The sequence below is a fragment of the Cantharellus anzutake genome (assembly GCF_015039405.1).
Source record: "Cantharellus anzutake strain C23 chromosome Unknown EI90scaffold_47, whole genome shotgun sequence".
NCBI lineage: Eukaryota > Fungi > Basidiomycota > Agaricomycetes > Cantharellales > Hydnaceae > Cantharellus > Cantharellus anzutake.
The window spans coordinates 606842-624278 of NW_024066997.1; the positions used below are offsets into that span (position 1 = coordinate 606842).

Genomic DNA, 17437 nt, shown 5'->3' on the forward strand with positions numbered 1-17437 from the left:
TACAAGAAAAAACCGATGTCAAGTATGCATTCGGCACGCAGACCTAACCCTCATAGGCTGGTGGAGCGCCACGGTTCTCATCATCGGGAGGATGACCACTTCGATCGGCTTTCAAAATCCTCTCTCTTTCCTCCCTCTCAAGTCGCTTCTTTTCCTCTTCGGCACTTTCAGGCTTCTGAACCCCTTCAGCCGGGCCTGGTGCGGCCGAAGTCCCGGCGGAAGATCCGTCACCTTCGAGACCGAACCTCAGAAGTCTCTCCCTTTCCTCGCGCTCAAGTCTCTTCTTCTCCTCCTCTGCTGTCTCAGTTGCCCGACCTACGGGAGCGGGAGAGGACGCATCCTTACTCAGCGAATCTGTCGTTCCTTGTCTCTCGCCGGAGCGGGGGCCACCAATCTCGGCGACTGTCGGGCGCGTGGCGGCAGGAGCGAGTGCCGCGCTGTCGACCTGGGGCGCCCCAAGATCAGCCACGCTTGGAGGCGATTGGGTTTGGACTGAGGCGAGGGGCGAGGCAGGTGCATCGTTGGGAGCCGATGGACTGATTCCCTCATTAGGAGGAAGTTGGGAACGCTGTTCGGCAGCAAGCGCCACAAGGGCTGCTTGATCCTGCCTTCCCTTGTCGACCAAGGTAGGAGTACGTGAAAGCTCCTGCTGATGGGTTATTCCAAAGCTGTCAATGCGTGGTGCACCTGGTTTTTCGGCAGGTGCGAATGGCGAAGGATAGTTTCCCGGCTTGAAGTTCTCCAGGAGTTGCTGGGCTTGGTGCCTGATCTCCGCCGTTCTTCCGGCTCCCGTGTACGTATTCGAGAGTGATGCAGGTTCTGTAGGCAAAGAATCCAAGAGCGCCTCCCCAGCTTGACTGAGAAGGATAAGCTTTTCGGCGTACTCGCGAAATGCTTGCCACTGGACTTTCTCGCTCTGCTTGAGAGCATCGAGCCACTGTCGGCTAATGTTCTTATTCTCCGAATCAGTCTCATTGATGAATGCCGCTCGTTGCTGTTCGAGCTGTGCAAGTTTTGCCTGTGCGTTTGGAGTGGCCCTCCCAGCCTCAACCTCGGAACGAAGACGGGAGATCTGTGAATCGATCCCGGCCAGTTGGGAACGCTTGGGCCCTAGAGCTGCCTCGGTATTCCTCGCATCCTTGAATGGTGCGCGCGAAGCATCGATCTTCGCGGCTAGATCACAGTTGAGGTTTCCATGGACGTAGTGCAGGTATGCAAATCGATCGGACACTGAAAACAAAGTGTTCGTTAATTTCTTGACTGTACTATATGATATAACGGCTTGACCATCTTTGATTTCATCAGTCTGCTCCTGACCCCAAATGTACAGCTCCTTGCTAAAAGTCTTTCCGTTACGGCCAACATTATCGTAGTCATACACCAAGTTCTTCTGTCCAAGTATGAGCAACTGGATCTGTTTGTCTTGCGCCGAACTATTGATTCAAAAGCAAAGTCAGGTTTACGAGTTCGGCATAAGCCAGGGTAAGAGAACGAATTGCCTGTACTGAGTTTGAAGCGACTTCAGAGAGTTTTGAATACTGCCAAGCCCGTGTTGCATCAGTATGCCAGTAAGTCCGATGGGTTGGGGAGAAGTATGATCAAGTGTGGGTGGTGGACTAGTGGGGGCATTTCCAGGGGGCTGAGTGGTGGTGCTAGCCGGCTGAGCGGGCTGCTGTTGGCCTGGAATGTGCGTCGAAATTTGCTGTCCAAGCGGGGTCGTATTCAACGCATTTTGTGCCTAGATCAACGCCAAGTAAGTGCCCTCATCGAACAGAGATCGACGTTAAATCGGCGATGGCTATTCAGTATTCACCTTTTCAGCGAGGCTGTTGAGAAATCGAGGCATACTGAACGTTTAAGAAACTGATCGTTTGTAGAGGTTGAAGGAAAGCCTTAGATCATCATTCGTTTCTTGGAGCGTCCTTTTATGGGCTGTGATGTCAAATATGAATATGAGGCTAGCATGTGACCTCACGACACATTTAAAATTTGTACAGCCATTGGGTATCCCACAAACTTGGCGTCTCTAAACTGCGCTGCGAATTGAGCTCATTCGTCGTACGAGAAGGATGTCGAACAACCCTTTTGCTGGTCCGACTGGCTCCCAGCTAACCAATAATCCATTCGCACTTCAGTCGGATCCAAGCCATGCATCCAATCGGTTCCCGAAGATCGATGACCCGTCCATTCCCACTGGCCAATTAGGCGCCGGGGACCCGAACTTTGGAGGGGGACAATGGGGTCAAGGGTCCTTTGGTGGAGGGTATAATCCTCTGCAACAGCAGCCAGTATATCCCCAACAAACCGGTTTTCCCCAGACTGGGCAATATTTCGGCAATGGTCAACAGCCCTCGTACGCGTTGGGCTCGGAACCCCAATATTTTAATACGTTTGGACAGCAATTCCCCTCTCAAATCCCAGACAACCGGAGTGGTGCTCTGTCGCATGCTTCCGATCCTACATATCAGAGCATCGCAGCCTTTGATCCTTATGCGAATCTTGCACTACTTCCTCAAGCTCTACCTGCTCCGGCTCCCAAACCCCCCAGCTCTCCGACTTCCGAATCATTTGGAGGGACGTCATTTCATTCTGATCATCCACGGTCTTTTGTCCGAGACCACAAAAATGAACTGGAGAGATGGGATCCAAGTGCCTGGAAACAATTCATGAGCTCTATCGAGAAGCTCAAAGGTGCATGGGAAGCGAGGAAGGATCTCGTGAATCGCGCAACAGCGGGTTATAATCAGCAATGGACACAACAGGATGTCACTCGGGCTCAGGATGTAGGCACAATTACCTCATCACATCTTCATTCGCTCATACTAATGTCCCTTTACATACATGCAGCTCCTTCGTGAAGCCGATTCCAACATCGATCTCGTCTTAGCTGCCAAACTCCAACTGGAAGAGGTTCAGTCTGGCTACCGTCACTCTTCCGATACGGCTTCGCGATCCCGAGTGCGCCAAGCACTCAACGCGGGGCTCCGATCTCTTCCGGAATGGCCAGAAGAGCTTCAAACAAGCGCTGGGGTAACAGTGGCGTATACCAACCCACAACCACAACAGTCTTCTATCTTGGCGCAGCCCACAGGTTATGTTACCGGTGGTGGGAATCAACCGGGCGGGTTTGGGAGTTTATATCAGCAGCAACAGCAACTACAGCAGATAGGGTGGCAGCAGCCACAACAATATGGTTATGGAAGCGGATTTGGGCAGCCTTCATTGCAGCAGGGTTTTTACCGAGGGTGATGTCCTTGTCATGCGACCACTCGGCGGTGAAACTCACGAATTAGTTTGCTGAATATTACAGGTACTAACAGCGCCATGTTGGTACGCCCGACTTGCTCTCAATGAGGCCGTCCTTCAACGATAATCAACTCTGAATAATTTGCCTTCAAGACAATTGAATATTGTACATTTGTAATACGGCGATAGACATTTGGAATCTTGTCCAGGAAATCATTGTATGGTATATTGGGTCTTGAGGAGGATATACAGCTGATTTTTCGTGATTGGACCCATGCACCACGCTCAAGGACCTGGGGAAGTATTCGCCGCCTGCTTCTTCAATTCCAGGGTCCTCTGAAGTCCATCCACAGCACTTCTCCGCGCGTTTAGCAGTCGCTGAGCTTTCGCCGAATCAGGAGGGGTCAACAAAGCAGTTTTATAATCTGTCGGCGTTAGTTGTGGTGGAGACGTTCCTTGCAAAGTTGCGATCTCAGCCCGGAGTTTGGCAAGCGTCTCGTCGTATGATTTGAGTTCAATGATGCAGTCTTCTATTTGCTCGATGGTCTTGAAGGTATGGCAAACCTCCAGTACGCATTTCTCGATATGGGCGAAACGAACTGGTCCGAGCATCGTCCCTCCATACCTACATCATGATGATTGGAGACACCGGTTTGCACGTAGGGATTAGAGACTGGATACGAAAATTACTACAATATGCAATACGAACCATCGCGAACACACGACGACGGCGTCAAGAACCCCTTCTTTTTCCATTACACCCAACACTCTTGAGGAACCGTACGTCTCCCCATCGTCATCATGCCCCATCACTTCTTCAAAATCATCCGGCCCATCTAGCCCAGTCTTTCCGTGTTTAAGCATCACACATCTCCACGCACTCATCTCGTGTGTAGCGGGCCGATCGGCGTGCATGACGTGCCGTACATGGGAAACACAGGATGCTGCTTGGGTACGCGATGTCGCGCGAAAGATATATGCGATGAAGGTAGAGTCACGATCGATTATGTTTGTTGACGTTGCCAATGGCCTGGGGGGTGTCCGTGAAGTCGTGATGAAGCTGTCGAGCGTCGAGTCCGTGATGCTCGGCATGACGCAAGACAAGAGGATCCGAATTTGATTTTGAATTCATTTTGGGCGCTTGTCTCGGAGGTGGAATGATGTCACAACGGGACTCCATTAATGTTCCCATACCGGCATTCAACAACGAATTGAGCAGTTGCTGTAAAAGTTTATTGAATGGGACACAATGCATTTATGCTGACAATACGATAAATTACTGAGGTCGTTGAGGAGTCATTGTAAGAAAGAGTCCAAGAATCAATGGTCTGGAATGCTTCGTGTGTGTGTCAAGCGTTTGCAGAACTGAATGCATCTCCGGAGGTGGGATGTAATGGGTCAGATCATAGAGTAAGTTTCTTCGCTCGATACGGTCCATCCTGCTTAATATCTTCCCTGAGGTAATAAAGGTGAGTGCGTGGAAGCAACATAATGCACATGAAAGGCCACGGACCTGGCATTGAGTAGTGAGAGGTATAATGTCCAAAACACTCCGCAAGTTGCTTGGAACGGTACGCGGTATGGCAAAGGCATATATCGAAAATTCACCAACTGGGCGTTCAACATCAGGTAAAGCGCTGCAAGACAAGCGGACTGATAGAATATACCTGAGCGAGAGGCCATACTTGCCAATTTGCGATAATGGCAGGCTTGTACATGTCGGCTGTGAAAAGTCAATTCAAAACCAAATTGCGGCATTGCAACAACTTACCGAACTTCTTCTGTACTCCGGCCGCATTGCGACCTTCCATGAAACCCATAGAACCGATGAAAATGGCGAGCTATGATGGACCCGGAAGAGTACTACTGAGACACCAGCGAATGGAAATTTGAATCTTCGGTTACTTACTCCCGTTGGCGCCCTGAGGTGACAACGGAAAATCAGGAGAAATTCGGAAACGAACTCGAGGCACTCACATCAGGGCCTGGTCCGTTAGGACACGCTTTCCAAGAGCTTTCAAGCTGACTTTGCCGCCTACGCATCTTAGAGGGAAGTTGTTCTCCAAAAACAAGTTCCATCGACCCAGGAGAGGGCCCATTCCAATTCCGAACACTGCAAAGCGCGCAGTGCGAGAAAAATCCAGGCTCCTGGGTGGAGGAGGATCGAACTCCAGAGAGCGGGGTGGATGTGATTGGGGCGTTGTGAGCTAATGAGATAAGATAACTGGTTGTTGAGGGGAGATTCGGATCAAAGTACTGGTCAACGACACACCAGTATTTGACATGTCTGGGCGACAACGTCCGAAAATGCTGCCAATGTTCCATTCGTTATGGCGAGTGTGACAGCAGGGTGAGTTTCAAACCGGGCTTGATAAACCCTTGCAATTGCAGCCATTATCGTGGAAAATTGATTGGAGATAGTGTATGTCTATGTGTGAGGATAAGTTAGAAATGGTGGTTTGGGGTTTCTTGAAGTGTTTTATAGCACGGGTTGTGGTGAGAGACGTCACTCTCAGGCTGTTCCACATTGAAGTATTGGAGCGGAGGTCAAAAGGTTTTGGGTATTACATTTACTTGGGGCATCCACCGTGGGAACACTGTGTCTAGCCCTCGCCGTAAACAGTACCAAATAACTCGAAACCGTAAACGCGTTTTTAGACTTCGTGTTCGATGCCGCCGAAATCGGTCAATACAGTGTCAACACCTGCAACGCGGGCATCATCACGTCTGAAAACATCAGTAACGGCCCCTGATGTCCCATCGACAACTCGTACCACTAGAGCAGCCGCGGCAGCCTTGGGTACCTCTCGAACATCCGCCACTCTTACCGCGTCAGAGGCACAAAATCCTGGTCTGAAGAGGCTGAAGCCTCTGGGAATAAGGGGAATAAATTCGAAGAAAACTAAAGAAAAGGATAATGATCTAGCTGAGACTACTGAGCAGAGTCCGGCTGCTGTTCTCGCCGCCACAAGGAAAGCACTACGGCCAGTGTCGACAGGGATCCAAGAAGAAAGAGAAGCCATGAAGGTGGGTGTATCTACGCCCATTATCTGTCTGTGCTTCTGATTAATTAATATCTCAGGCCTACCTCCGAGTGCGACCAGATCTCGATGAGGATCCAGCAAGAACACCTTACCTCAAGTTAATCTCCAAGGCCAAAGTGCAGCTTTCACCACCCTCCTCTTCATCAGTATCCTTCCTCAAGTCATCGATATCGAGGCTTAGAGCACCGGCTTCAAGCAGTCGTACTCAGACGTTCTCATTTACTAGAGTATTTGAGCCCTCGACAACTCAGAGTGACTTCTTTCAGAAGACCACCCTCCCATTGGTCAAGGACTTGCTAAACATGGAGAATGGCCTTGTTTTCGCGTACGGCGTGACCAACTCAGGGAAGACATATACGATTCAAGGAAAACATGATGGCGAGAATCCTGGCATCCTCCCTCGTGCAATTGATGTGGTATTTAATAGTATTGGAGCAAACCAGGTATTTTTTATCTCCACATTAGCAAACTGCCATCTTACCTATCGGCCAGGAAGAGGATGGTATGGGCGAGGCGGGTACTTCACAGCATGACGCCACGCTCGTGCAGTCCTTGTTAACAGAGGAGGACCAAGGATTATGGAAAGAGCGGGACGAAACTGGTAAGCGATTCAAAATCAGAGTGTACAACTTGACTCATAATTTTCCTCGATAAAAGTACTGCCCATCGATGATGGCTGTGCCTATGCGGTCTACATATCTTACGCCGAGATTTATAACAACCAAATATTCGACCTTCTAAGCCAGGCTTCCTCCATCCCACAATCAAGTAGCGCTCCAGATATTTCTCATTCCTCTTCCGCTCCATCTCTGAACACATCCAAAAAAGGCTCAACTCTCATCCCAACCCTCTCCAGTCTCAACCCCTTTTCCTGGCTTGGCTCCAACTCTTCCTCCTTGCGCTCTGGCGCCTCAAGCTCCAGCACCACCCTCGCTGTACAGAACACTGGAACTACGACCGTTAGCCGTCAAGCCCTCAGTGTAAGGATCAATCCTGTCAATGGAACAAAGTATATTGCGTCACTGAAAGAAGTCCGTGTGAGAAGTGCCAATGAGGCGAAGGAAGCTGTGCGGATGGGGATGCTGGGGCGGAGGGTGTTTGGGACAATAGCGAATCGGGAAAGCTCGAGGAGTCATGCAATTCTGGGAATTAGAATTGAAAGGCGGAAAAAAGATGATGTGAGTAGACGAAGCTTCGCTCCTTGCTGGGTTGGTATGATTGAATGTAGAGTTTCTTTCTGCGAGTAGCGGAGTGGGGTCGTGGAGACTGCGAAGATGTCGATTGTTGACCTCGCCGGGTCTGAGCGGAATAAAAATACGCAGGCTACAGGTTTGTTCTGTCTCTTGTTCTGTCTATAATGAGCGATGGTAATTGATTGCCCCATGTGTAGGCGACCGAATGGATGAGGCGAATAAAATCAACAACTCGCTTATGGCACTCGGCCAGTGCATGAGAACTCTGCGATGTAATCAGATGAAGCTGGTCAAGGCAAAAGCTTCGGGTACGTGGATACCGCATTGCATGACGTGAGGGTGTTTGACTGTTGATCAAAACAGGTTCGACCAGACCTGTTCGACTGGAAGTCCCAATGTATCGAACCTCCAAGCTCACCGAACTCTTCCAAGAATTCTTTGAAGGACGTGGGAGAGCGGTTGAGTGACATCTACTTTGAGTTTTTCTTCTCCTGACGCAGCTCAAGGTGATGATTGTGAACGTCAATCCGTTTGACACTGGGTATCACGAGAATGCGACAGTGATGGAGTTCGCAGCCCTTGCTAGCGAGGTGTCGACAAACACGACGAAGTTGCCTCTGACGACTCTGAGGCCAACTCAGATACCCGTTGCTGCCGACTCCACGGCCGCGCGGAAGGAGTCGCTGATACCACAGAGACTGAGTCGACAAGTCCGAGTTTCGCTTGCAGCTCCCGGGGGAGGTGCCCCTGTCGAACGGGTAATTGAAGTCGTCGAAGGTGCGTTCGTTGCTCTGTTTGACACTCGAGTATGGTGTTCATACATTTCATGTGCTGCACCAACAGAAGCAGAAGAGAAAGATCCCGAGGAAGAGGAAGAGGATGATGAAGAGGATGACCCTGACTCTCTCGTCAGCATCTTGCTTCGACAATTAGAGGAAATGCGTGAAAGAGTTCGTGATCCTTATCACAATCCTACCGTTTGGTGTATTCTAAAGGTACTCGATATAGTGGTACGAGGCTGAGATTCGATGTGCGATGGTTGAGGCGGAGACGAGGGAGAGCGTCATGCAGGAGATGGAAGAACGTATGCAGCTAATGGAGCGCAAGTATGCTGCACGTCTTCGTCGCGAGGTATGTTGCTCGCCGCTCATTCGAACACTGAGCCAGTAACCGTTTGATGCATCATCAGATCGAGGAGAACGAGCTCAAGATGGACCGAAAGATTGAGATGTTATCGCGAACAGGTGTATTTGGTGAACAGGGATCTGACGAGGAAACGGAAGAGGAAGATATCCGTGACGTTGAAGTTAGTCTTGTGAGCAGCCATCTATAATTTATTTATCAATATTGTATATCTATGAGCACTTTGTTGTTGTTTAGCTTATGGACACACAAGAAAGTACACCGAGCCCAACGCCGCCCGCCAGAATCAATAAGAGTCAGAAAGGGTCGAAACGGGAACATAAAGCAAAGTCCAAGACGCCAACGCATCCTAACGAATTCCCAAATCCGTCTCCTCTCGTGTCGGAGGACGAGGCCGCTGACACCGATGGCTGCGCTGATATCGACTCCAACGCCAGCGATGATGATTACGTTCCCACGTCCAGGGCCCGGTCCTTAAAGAAAGGAAGCCGACGCCGCTCAGGGGCTTCGGCAACGTCTGAGTCTTCAGCCCGTAGCACAGCCCTTGACAAGCAACAAGATAGCTCATTTGATGTAGACGATACCAGGAGAACTCCTGGGGGTCATACACAGAAGAATCGTGTGGCGAGCACCTCTCAGGGACGTCGGAGAGCATCGACGAAGGAAGTCAAAGTTCCGGCCTTTTTGACGCCTGATGACTCGATGGATGGCCCACTCATCATTCAAAACCCAAAGGCACGCATTGAAGCTCGAACGGAGCTTGGACCCAGTGGGCAGTACGTCCCTGATGTTGGTGAGCCAGGGACCGTGAAGAAGAAGAAAAGGTGAGTGGCGTCTGCTCCCCCCTCAATTTGTCATACCACAAGCTCATTTCCATTCCGGAACCGAATAGACATTTAGGGGTCAGGGGAAAAATCCTCAACGAGGACGATATATTACAAGTGACGGCGAAAGCTGTGTCTGTCGCCACTGGGAGTCAAGGGGGAATGGTACGGAGACTTGCAAGTGATACGAGGAAGTCATGAATTTCAAGTTGAAATTCAGCGTCCATGGTTGATTAATGACATCTGTCACTGTTGCCGCACCATACATGCATCTCTTTTGATTCGAACCGTGGAGTCAGAGTCGGTAAAAAATAAAACAGAAATGACAAGGACGACCAAATCAAGTAGGCTGGCAGCGGGCTTTCCTTCTGTGTCAAGCGCTTGCTTTCATTGACACATTTCCTATTTGGATTAGACAATACACTTGTCGCAATTGTACCCGAGCGTACAAACTGCACAATTTCAGAACACTTACAAAATAGCTGATACATGTGCACAACCTTCATAGAGCAGCATAAGCCTGCTGTGTCTCTTCAACCATTGCTCGGAATTTCTGCTCCCCCTCTTCTTCCAGAATGTCATAGCTCCAATGCTCCTCTGGAACTGTTTTGGTCTCGTCGATAGAACTAAGGGGAGTGATTGGTACGATAGGCTGGCCAGGCTGTTTGGAGAAGAAGCACAGTCTGGTTCCCATTGCACTAACAGCATATAGCGTGGGGATGTGCCAATATTCTGCCAGAAGGGATGTCAGTTCCCCACCAGCACAGTTCCTCGGTCAGAGTTGATCCCGACGAACCGATTAAATCCTCGATGCGAACCCGAATTTCTTTATCAGCGGCTTTACGCTGGGAACGGTAACGAAGATCACTGGGTGATTTTAGCAGCAGTATGAGGACAGGTTTACGCTCAACTGTAACCTCGAAGAAGACGAGAGGGGGGGCTAACTCGCGTGAACCAGGGATGTACACAGGAACAACTGTAAAGGGACCGTCCGCCGGAAACACGGTGTAAAGGAGTTTATTGTATGGCCCATGGAAGTCAGCTTCGGAGGGGTTGGTGGGGACCTGTGCAAATTCATGAACGACAGGGACTGGCCAAGGCATTGTTTCTGGGAGTGGATGGGGGTTGGGGTCATGAGCTGGATCAGGCTCTGCTCAACGAATAAAAAATGATCGTCGCACTTGACCTTGCACTTGTTCACACGAGTTAGGTCCCTGACCCGGTCTTTTGTCTTACACAGCATCCCTTTTGCATCCGAGACCCGAGATAAGCGTTGAGCGCCTGTTTTGGCCGCTGTTCTTCCCCTTGGCTTTCATTATAACCAGCCCCTGGTTGAGCGAATGGTGACACACTGCTCCCCCCCAGTCATCTTCGTGCATTATTGCGCAATTCAGGCCATTGATGGCTTCGTCTTCCTCCAGAAACCAGACAACGCGTAAAAGTTCGCAATCATGTGCACGATGTGCCAGGAGGTATGCAGTTCCTTGGCACCAAAATGATGATGTAGCTAACGGTCCCTTTACCGTAGCCACCGCAAATGTGATGGAGTCTCCCCTGCGAACGGTGGGGTTGCCATTCCATGCACACGATGCCTTACTCGTGGTTCTGAGTGTGACTGGGAGGGGAAGGTGGATCATCGTCGTCGCCTTTCGGATCGAGATGCAGAAACCCTCAGGCGGGAAATTCGTGAATTAGAAACAAAGGTTGAGCGACTCCAAGCCATCATTGAGAAGAATGGATATCCATCACTGGATTATGGGGAGGACCTCGAGAGCATCGACGAAGGGAATGCGGCCTCGGATGGGAATTACTCTGACACAAGTGGGTTGGCCGTTTCGATGGGAGGGCTTGTCGTGAGTTTGTCGATCTTCCTGATGCGTGAGGGTCCTTACCAATGCATCTTGCAGTTAGAAAATGGCCGCATTCAATATTACGGGAAAACGGCGCCATTCTCTGACCACCCTCCATTCCCTCCCGCCGAGTTACAACTAGATTCCGGTTTGTGGGGGGATTGGTATGGACCTCACCAGCTGAGGCCTAAACCAGACAACTCACACTCTGGATATCCCTGTGCGAATTGGAACGCATTTCTCCCCGAGTTAATCGCCTCTGAGTTGCCTAGGCACGAACATGATAAAATCCTTCTGGATTTCTTCACCTTCTTTTGTGGTTGGCAGTTGCGTGTGATCCCCCATTTGTTTCTTCGGGATATGGGTGTCGCAACCTTCAACCCCTCCATTCCGATTTACACTCAGCACTACTCCAAGATGCTGCACAACGCGATACTCTCTGTAGCATTCGCGTACTCTGGAGACGAAGAACGCCAGTCCCGCGCTTTTCGTGATCAGTTTGCGAAGCACGCAAAATCCTTTTTGGAGTTTGAATGCCAACAAGCCTCCCTTGCGACAGTCGTGGCACTTGCTGTCCTGTCATCTTATCATTCAGGCTTTTCCGAACAGGGTAAGGATTATCTCGCCCTCACCTATTTGAACACGCACTGAACCAGCCCAATGAGCAGGGCTCGGGTTCATGTATTTTGGTGAGTCACAGTCCACGGTAGAAATGATATTATGTTGACATTTCTTCTTTGACAGGGATGGCCGTTAGGATGGGGGAATCTCGTGAGTCTATTTGGTTCAACTCATGGACCGTGATCTAATTCATTGATAGTCGGACTGCATGTGCCCTTGCGAACGCTTCAGGGAGGTGGAATCCCGAATCATAACGCACTGGAGCGAAACTGGATCTTCTGGAGCTTGTTTTGCCAAGTAGGTCTGTGCACTGTGCAGTTGACGGTGTTGTCTAACACAGAATTAGGACAAGTGTTGGAGTCTTTATGTTGGAAGGTCTCAGGGTTTGGGACTTCCTCCAAAGGACTTTGAGGGACCGGGGGAAGCCAAGGAGCTATCGGAGTGGATGGACGTACATCTCTGCATGCTGGATGATTTGGGAGTGGGAGGTGCCCCGAGCCCCGTGGCCGTCGATTTTACATTCCAGTACCAGGTCACCCTGATGCAAATCGCATCCACGATTCTGGAACTAGCATATGTTCCGTACCGAGAGTTGGACTTATCCCGCGTCCGCCAACTGTAGTAAGTCTTCTAGGCCTGTTGTAATGACTCTTTCCGACATCTGACACCTCTTTAGCGGCAAGATGCGCCAATGGGAGCAGAACCTCCCGGATCGCCTGCGGTGCCATCAAAATCAGTTAGGAATCAAAGGGGCGATGTATCCCCCTCATACATTCAATCTAAACCTCTGCTTCCATTGGCTTCTCATCCTCTTACTCCGGCCCTTCTTCAAGACAGGAGTGATGACGCCGGCCACACAAAATTCAGCCCGTGCACTCAGAGGCAGAGAAGCGGTGATCTACGATTTGCAAGTGACTGCGCTGCGAGATTGCACCTCGTCAGCCTGCCAGATTGTTAAACTGTTCCATCGATACCAGGAGATATATGGCCTTCGTCGGATCACTATTACAGCCGTGCAGATAGCCTACGTCGCAGGACTAATTCACTTAGCGAGAGCAATCGGACCTTCCATCACGCAGGACCAACGGGGAGACGATGCACGCAATGTGTCGTACTGCATTGCAATATTAGAAGAAATTGGAAGCACCTGGAGCTCCGGTGCAGTCACTGCGAGGCTGCTGAATGATCTATTTGACAGAGCAATGAACTCTTCAACGGAACGGAGGTCAAAGCAAGCCCCGCAAACAGAATGCGGGACCCCGACCGTGCCTACCGAAACTGGATCGCGTCATGGATCACAGTACGCACCAAAATTAATAATATTCGCGCTTCGACTAATCCTCGGTGGAATAGATTAAACTCTGTGCATCAATCATCTCCCCAAATGCATGAGGAGCCATGGAGATCAGTTGAGAGTACTTCCTCGAGCAACGTGGAGCGGTCGATGGGTAATGAACCCTATTCAGGGACACAGCCAAACGGGGGCGGCCCGATAGCTCTCCAGACACTTGCAGGTCTCGGTCCACCTCGCTTCGATACGCTCTCAGTAAGCAACCCGTACGATATGCTGTACTCGTACGAACAATCTCCCCAAACATACTCGCTTGACTCCGTTTCATTGGAGGTACCATGGTTACCCGACCAATTTCCCTTCGGGCATAGCTCATGGTTTATTTCTGACCCCTATCATTACCCGGCCCAGTCGGGCGCTCCAACCAATCTGGGACCAAATCACTGATTTCAGATTCATCTATGTAGTTTTATTCGCATCTCAAATTGCATGTACATAACGATACACAGAGGTCTTGGAATTCATTACACAACGAAAACTGTACAAATAACATAAACACACAGGCATTTGAAAGCAATGATCAAAATGGACGCCAAAGGGTATCATGGCCTCTAATTAATACACTTCCAGTTCCTCGTCACTCTCCTCTAGGATTTCTTCACCTCCGCAGCCAGCACTGTGCATTCCCGATAAGTCTACTAATGCATAATCCAAACTGGGTCGGGGTTTGAAACTATCCCGTCTTCTAGCCACTTTTGCAGTTGCTTGAGCGAGCGCAGCGGACGGCGGTCGAGGGATTGACGAAGCCGAAACGCTTCTCACCGTTGATCCTGATCCAGACCTAAGGGACTGAGCGTAGCCCGATGCCCCGTTCGGTAGTCTCAATGGAGCAGTGCCAAGGCCAATGACGGATCCAAAGCCGTGACCTGACGAGGTGTTGGATATTGAAGGATGCGCAGATATTTTGACGCTGTCATATGATGGCGGTAAAGGCGGAACGGTACCGTTTGATTGTGAACTAACTCGCAGCGGCGCACGGACAGTCGTTCCGAAGGTTGCTGGAGTAGTGTTTCGGTTATTCGATGGTGTGGGCGTGACGCCTCGTGAATGAGTTGTGGAGTTCGGTTTCCTTGGAGCATTGGTAGGAGTAAGCCTTGCCCGTTTAGCAAGTGGGCCGCTGTCTGAGCTCGGAAGGCCGTGCTTTTGGGCAGACCCTTGGACAGAGCCGCCAGGGGCAGGTGTCACGGATCTAATTGACATCGTGGCCGCCTTGGTTCTCTGGAGAATTGTAAGCTTGACTGATTCAGGTGGTTAACACAGCAAGACTCACCTTCTGACTACTTTGGTTCGAAGATGTTTCGGCTTCAGCATCTTGCTGCAGGCAAGCGAGAAGTGATGTGTCTTCTACACGGAATTCGGACCTATGCTCTGCCTCCCAATGCGACACAAAGTCAAGTAACTCTCGGAGTAGCTTGACATCCACAAAAGGGTTGAGTGAAATGGAGCGGTAGTTGAAGTGATTCCAGACTCACTCGAGGCTTCTCCTTCCTCACCCGCTTGCGCATCTTTTCCTCTCGAAGGAGTCGACCAGGGTCCCGGTTTCCTCGACCTGTTAGTCGCGAAGTGTCGGAGGCTGATTCCTACAGATCGGTATTGGAGTGATTCTATGATTGCGGCTCTAAAATAACGAACCGCTAATATCTTCTCGTCATTCGAGATCTCGAAGTACTTCTTCACAAACGGAAGAATGTGGGCTTTGGACCGTTTCTCTTCCTTCAACCTGGCCACTTCTAAATCGTGCTCATTGAGAAGTGCCTCCGGGTCTTCCTCCTCTTCCTCATCTGTATATAACACATGAATTACCCCATCGCGAGGTATTGAAGGTTGCGAAATACCTTTCCACATCGGAGCGAACAATGCACGATCATTGGGACCCATCATCAAGTCGACCCAAAGGGACTGTAACTCCCCTCGCACGATAGCAATAAAGCCAGAAAGACTCTGCAGCTTCAGTTCAGTCATGCGAGCAAGTTCCGCTTCATACTGTTTGAAGGGCTTGAGTTCATCAGGATAATAAGAAGTTTGTCTATTTAACCTTACCGCCTGAATAACATCGTCAGTGGTGCCCCGATTCCGTTCGACAAATCCCTCCGTTTCGATCTCTGGTATATTAAGGCGTTTCCAAACAACTTCAAGCTCGTCGTACATTGATTGTATTTGTTGTTGTCTAGTCTTCATGCGTTGTTCTAACTTTTTGGTATGGATTCCTTCTCTCGGTGCATGCAGATGTTACGAATGAACTAAAACCTCACCTCCTGTAAAATTGTTCCGAAATACGAAATGATGTCAAGAGTTGGATCAACGCCATCGAAAACAAAGTTTTCAAAGCTGTCTTCGTCCAATTCGGCTATGCGTGCTGCGAATTCAGAGAGGACTCGATTGTACATTTGAGGTGTCGCGCGTGTACTACTCGAGGCATGCCCTTGCGTCGCACTGTGATTGAAGGACGTGGCGGCTTGTTGTTCATCCGCAATTATTATGCTAAGATCTTCGACTGCGTCGGGGTCCGGGATTTCGAGACCAAGCTCGGAATGCAACCACATTATCTGCTCAAGCAGTTTCGTCAGCTCGGCTTGCCTGGTACTCTACTCAAAGCGAGTATAAGTTCAAAAAACTAATAGAGATACAGAGAGTAAATGATGTGCTTACGATCTCCTCCAATCCACGTTTAATCTCTCTCTCGAGCTTGTTCAGTTTTTGTGGTGTCACGTCCCTCCATAGTGCATCGTTACCCTTGGCATCGGACGCTGAGATATTGATGGCAGACAAAACATCGGCCGAATAAAACTCAAGACCAACTATCTTCGAGATCCGTTCGAGTTCCACAGTCAATGCGTTCTTTTCTTCGAACTTAACGGCATAAATCTTAAAGTTAAGAACAGGGTGAACAAATGGACCAAATGACCGTGTCAAACTTTCAAACATACCGCATTGAGTGAGTCTCGAAGAGCGACTAACTGCTCAAGGCGTTCCGGAATGTTCTGCGCGAGATACGATCCGTGGCGCCGCCGCGGACAAGAGCGTGAGAATATTCCTATTCTGAAGAACGTGTCCAGCTGACCCAAATCACTCACAGTTATCTTCCTAAGCTCAGAAATAGTAGATGTGGGTGGTTTCTCGCTTTTATCTAGCCCCGTGCTCTTCGCCAAGACATTGCAGTCCTTTTCAACTTTGTCGCATCGTTCCAACCATGCTTTAACTTCGCTTCGCCGTTGCTGTATTTGGGCCTCTATTGCATCTGCAAGAACCACACGGAGTTTATCGAGATCAGCTGCTATAGCAGAGCTCGGAAGACCCAGCTGCGCGTGTATGGCTGGAAGAAGATGGACTTGGGCAGTGAGGGGCTCCACCAAAGAATCGAGGAGTTCCTTGGCCTTGCCGCTAGTGTCAGTTGTCATCGACTGTTTTCTCGTGCCAAATGGCTACGGGCGTAGTATTTGGACACTGAGCGAGGTTGCCTTCCTCGATAGTGGCGTTGTTGAGGTTTATGGTTGTTTGTCAATGCCCCGTTATCTGCCACGTGATTAGAAAGATCGTCGGTACCGCGTGTCAGATCCTTCATTTGACTTAGCGATGACAAAAGATTCAGAGCAGGTTCGCTAGCGTCATTACTGTAATTTCGTTTTCGTGTGTTCTCGTTTAATGGTTTTTTTGAAATAGAAGGAACCTGCACGATGGGTTCGTATAGCCAGTGACGACGGATTCTCTTTCATTTTGGAACGGAAAGTGGCCATAGCAAGCCCCACTCTTGCGGCCTCGCTGAACGAGGACAGCAATTTCGCTGAGTCCCTAAGTAACACGTGTACTGTCCCCCACAGGTTCGTTCTCCGCGTTTATCCTCACTTTAGCAACCAACAACCGTTCAGAGGTATTGTCGTTGAGAAGGTCGTCGAGTACTTGTCTTTCAGAGCACAGTCGCAGAATGCAGCCGAAAATGAGGAAATCCCAGATTTTCTGGAACGTATTCCCCCTGAAATTGCGCTTGAATTGTGAGTGCCCATCTCAAATTCAATATCCGACTTTGACACATCTTGCGCAGATTGATGGCGGCGGATTACCTTGAAAGTAGGTGTGTCCAACACTATTCCCTCGACTCTACTAATTACACTACTTCAGTGGTTTAAGCTCTGTATTCACTGCTTGTAATGATCACTGCCAAACGAGA

General features: G+C 49.8%; 9 protein-coding genes across 9 annotated transcripts; 4 read left to right on the top strand and 5 right to left on the bottom strand.

The window, feature by feature from the left end:
* Positions 1-43: 43 nt before the first annotated feature.
* On the bottom strand, positions 44-1846 carry EI90DRAFT_3128142 (Eisosome component PIL1-domain-containing protein; the record flags this gene model as incomplete). Its single annotated transcript, XM_039064064.1, has 3 exons — positions 44-1433; positions 1506-1738; positions 1814-1846. 3 exons carry the CDS (start codon positions 1844-1846, stop codon positions 44-46), a joined length of 1656 nt encoding a protein of 551 aa, XP_038912793.1.
* Positions 1847-2069: 223 nt separating this feature from the next.
* Positions 2070-3511, top strand: EI90DRAFT_3156691 (uncharacterized protein; the record flags this gene model as incomplete). The annotated part of the gene is made up of 3 exons (XM_039066069.1): positions 2070-2783; positions 2848-3245; positions 3311-3511. 3 exons carry the CDS (start codon positions 2070-2072, stop codon positions 3315-3317), a joined length of 1119 nt encoding a protein of 372 aa, XP_038912794.1. The 3' UTR covers positions 3318-3511.
* Positions 3413-4565, bottom strand: EI90DRAFT_1967385 (ribosomal protein S5 domain 2-like protein). Its single transcript, XM_039052387.1, has 2 exons — positions 3956-4565; positions 3413-3871 (listed from the first exon to the last, which is right to left on the bottom strand). The coding sequence occupies exons 1-2, from the start codon at positions 4336-4338 to the stop codon at positions 3532-3534; spliced, it is 723 nt and encodes a 240-aa protein (XP_038912795.1). The 5' UTR covers positions 4339-4565; the 3' UTR covers positions 3413-3531.
* A 76-nt stretch (positions 4566-4641) lies between these two features.
* On the bottom strand, positions 4642-5762 carry EI90DRAFT_3071036 (uncharacterized protein). The gene is made up of 7 exons (XM_039061266.1): positions 5519-5762; positions 5224-5453; positions 5156-5168; positions 5018-5087; positions 4914-4969; positions 4760-4857; positions 4642-4701 (listed from the first exon to the last, which is right to left on the bottom strand). The coding sequence occupies exons 1-7, from the start codon at positions 5639-5641 to the stop codon at positions 4650-4652; spliced, it is 642 nt and encodes a 213-aa protein (XP_038912796.1). The 5' UTR covers positions 5642-5762; the 3' UTR covers positions 4642-4649.
* A 106-nt stretch (positions 5763-5868) lies between these two features.
* On the top strand, positions 5869-9790 carry EI90DRAFT_3071038 (P-loop containing nucleoside triphosphate hydrolase protein). The gene is made up of 13 exons (XM_039061267.1): positions 5869-6273; positions 6329-6733; positions 6783-6891; positions 6948-7468; positions 7538-7619; positions 7681-7791; positions 7847-7941; positions 7990-8260; positions 8327-8433; positions 8492-8614; positions 8673-8798; positions 8864-9450; positions 9519-9790. The coding sequence occupies exons 1-13, from the start codon at positions 5917-5919 to the stop codon at positions 9649-9651; spliced, it is 3027 nt and encodes a 1008-aa protein (XP_038912797.1). The 5' UTR covers positions 5869-5916; the 3' UTR covers positions 9652-9790.
* EI90DRAFT_3071042 (uncharacterized protein) lies at positions 9513-10675 on the bottom strand. The gene is made up of 3 exons (XM_039061268.1): positions 10632-10675; positions 10247-10558; positions 9513-10182 (listed from the first exon to the last, which is right to left on the bottom strand). Exons 2-3 carry the CDS (start codon positions 10551-10553, stop codon positions 9953-9955), a joined length of 537 nt encoding a protein of 178 aa, XP_038912798.1. The 5' UTR covers positions 10554-10558; positions 10632-10675; the 3' UTR covers positions 9513-9952.
* Positions 10675-13876, top strand: EI90DRAFT_1967521 (fungal-specific transcription factor domain-containing protein). Its single transcript, XM_039052388.1, has 9 exons — positions 10675-10922; positions 10979-11303; positions 11358-11910; positions 11969-11989; positions 12045-12071; positions 12121-12218; positions 12268-12542; positions 12598-13221; positions 13275-13876. Exons 1-9 carry the CDS (start codon positions 10852-10854, stop codon positions 13657-13659), a joined length of 2379 nt encoding a protein of 792 aa, XP_038912799.1. The 5' UTR covers positions 10675-10851; the 3' UTR covers positions 13660-13876.
* On the bottom strand, positions 13684-16785 carry EI90DRAFT_3071046 (microtubule associated protein-domain-containing protein). Its single transcript, XM_039061269.1, has 10 exons — positions 16347-16785; positions 16200-16253; positions 15922-16137; positions 15525-15857; positions 15313-15462; positions 15108-15255; positions 14905-15053; positions 14745-14852; positions 14543-14683; positions 13684-14490 (listed from the first exon to the last, which is right to left on the bottom strand). The coding sequence occupies exons 1-10, from the start codon at positions 16668-16670 to the stop codon at positions 13828-13830; spliced, it is 2286 nt and encodes a 761-aa protein (XP_038912800.1). The 5' UTR covers positions 16671-16785; the 3' UTR covers positions 13684-13827.
* EI90DRAFT_1967619 (POZ domain-containing protein) lies at positions 16625-17436 on the top strand. Its single transcript, XM_039052389.1, has 4 exons — positions 16625-16866; positions 16936-17090; positions 17139-17261; positions 17312-17436. The coding sequence occupies exons 1-4, from the start codon at positions 16846-16848 to the stop codon at positions 17394-17396; spliced, it is 384 nt and encodes a 127-aa protein (XP_038912801.1). The 5' UTR covers positions 16625-16845; the 3' UTR covers positions 17397-17436.
* Position 17437: the final 1 nt, after the last annotated feature.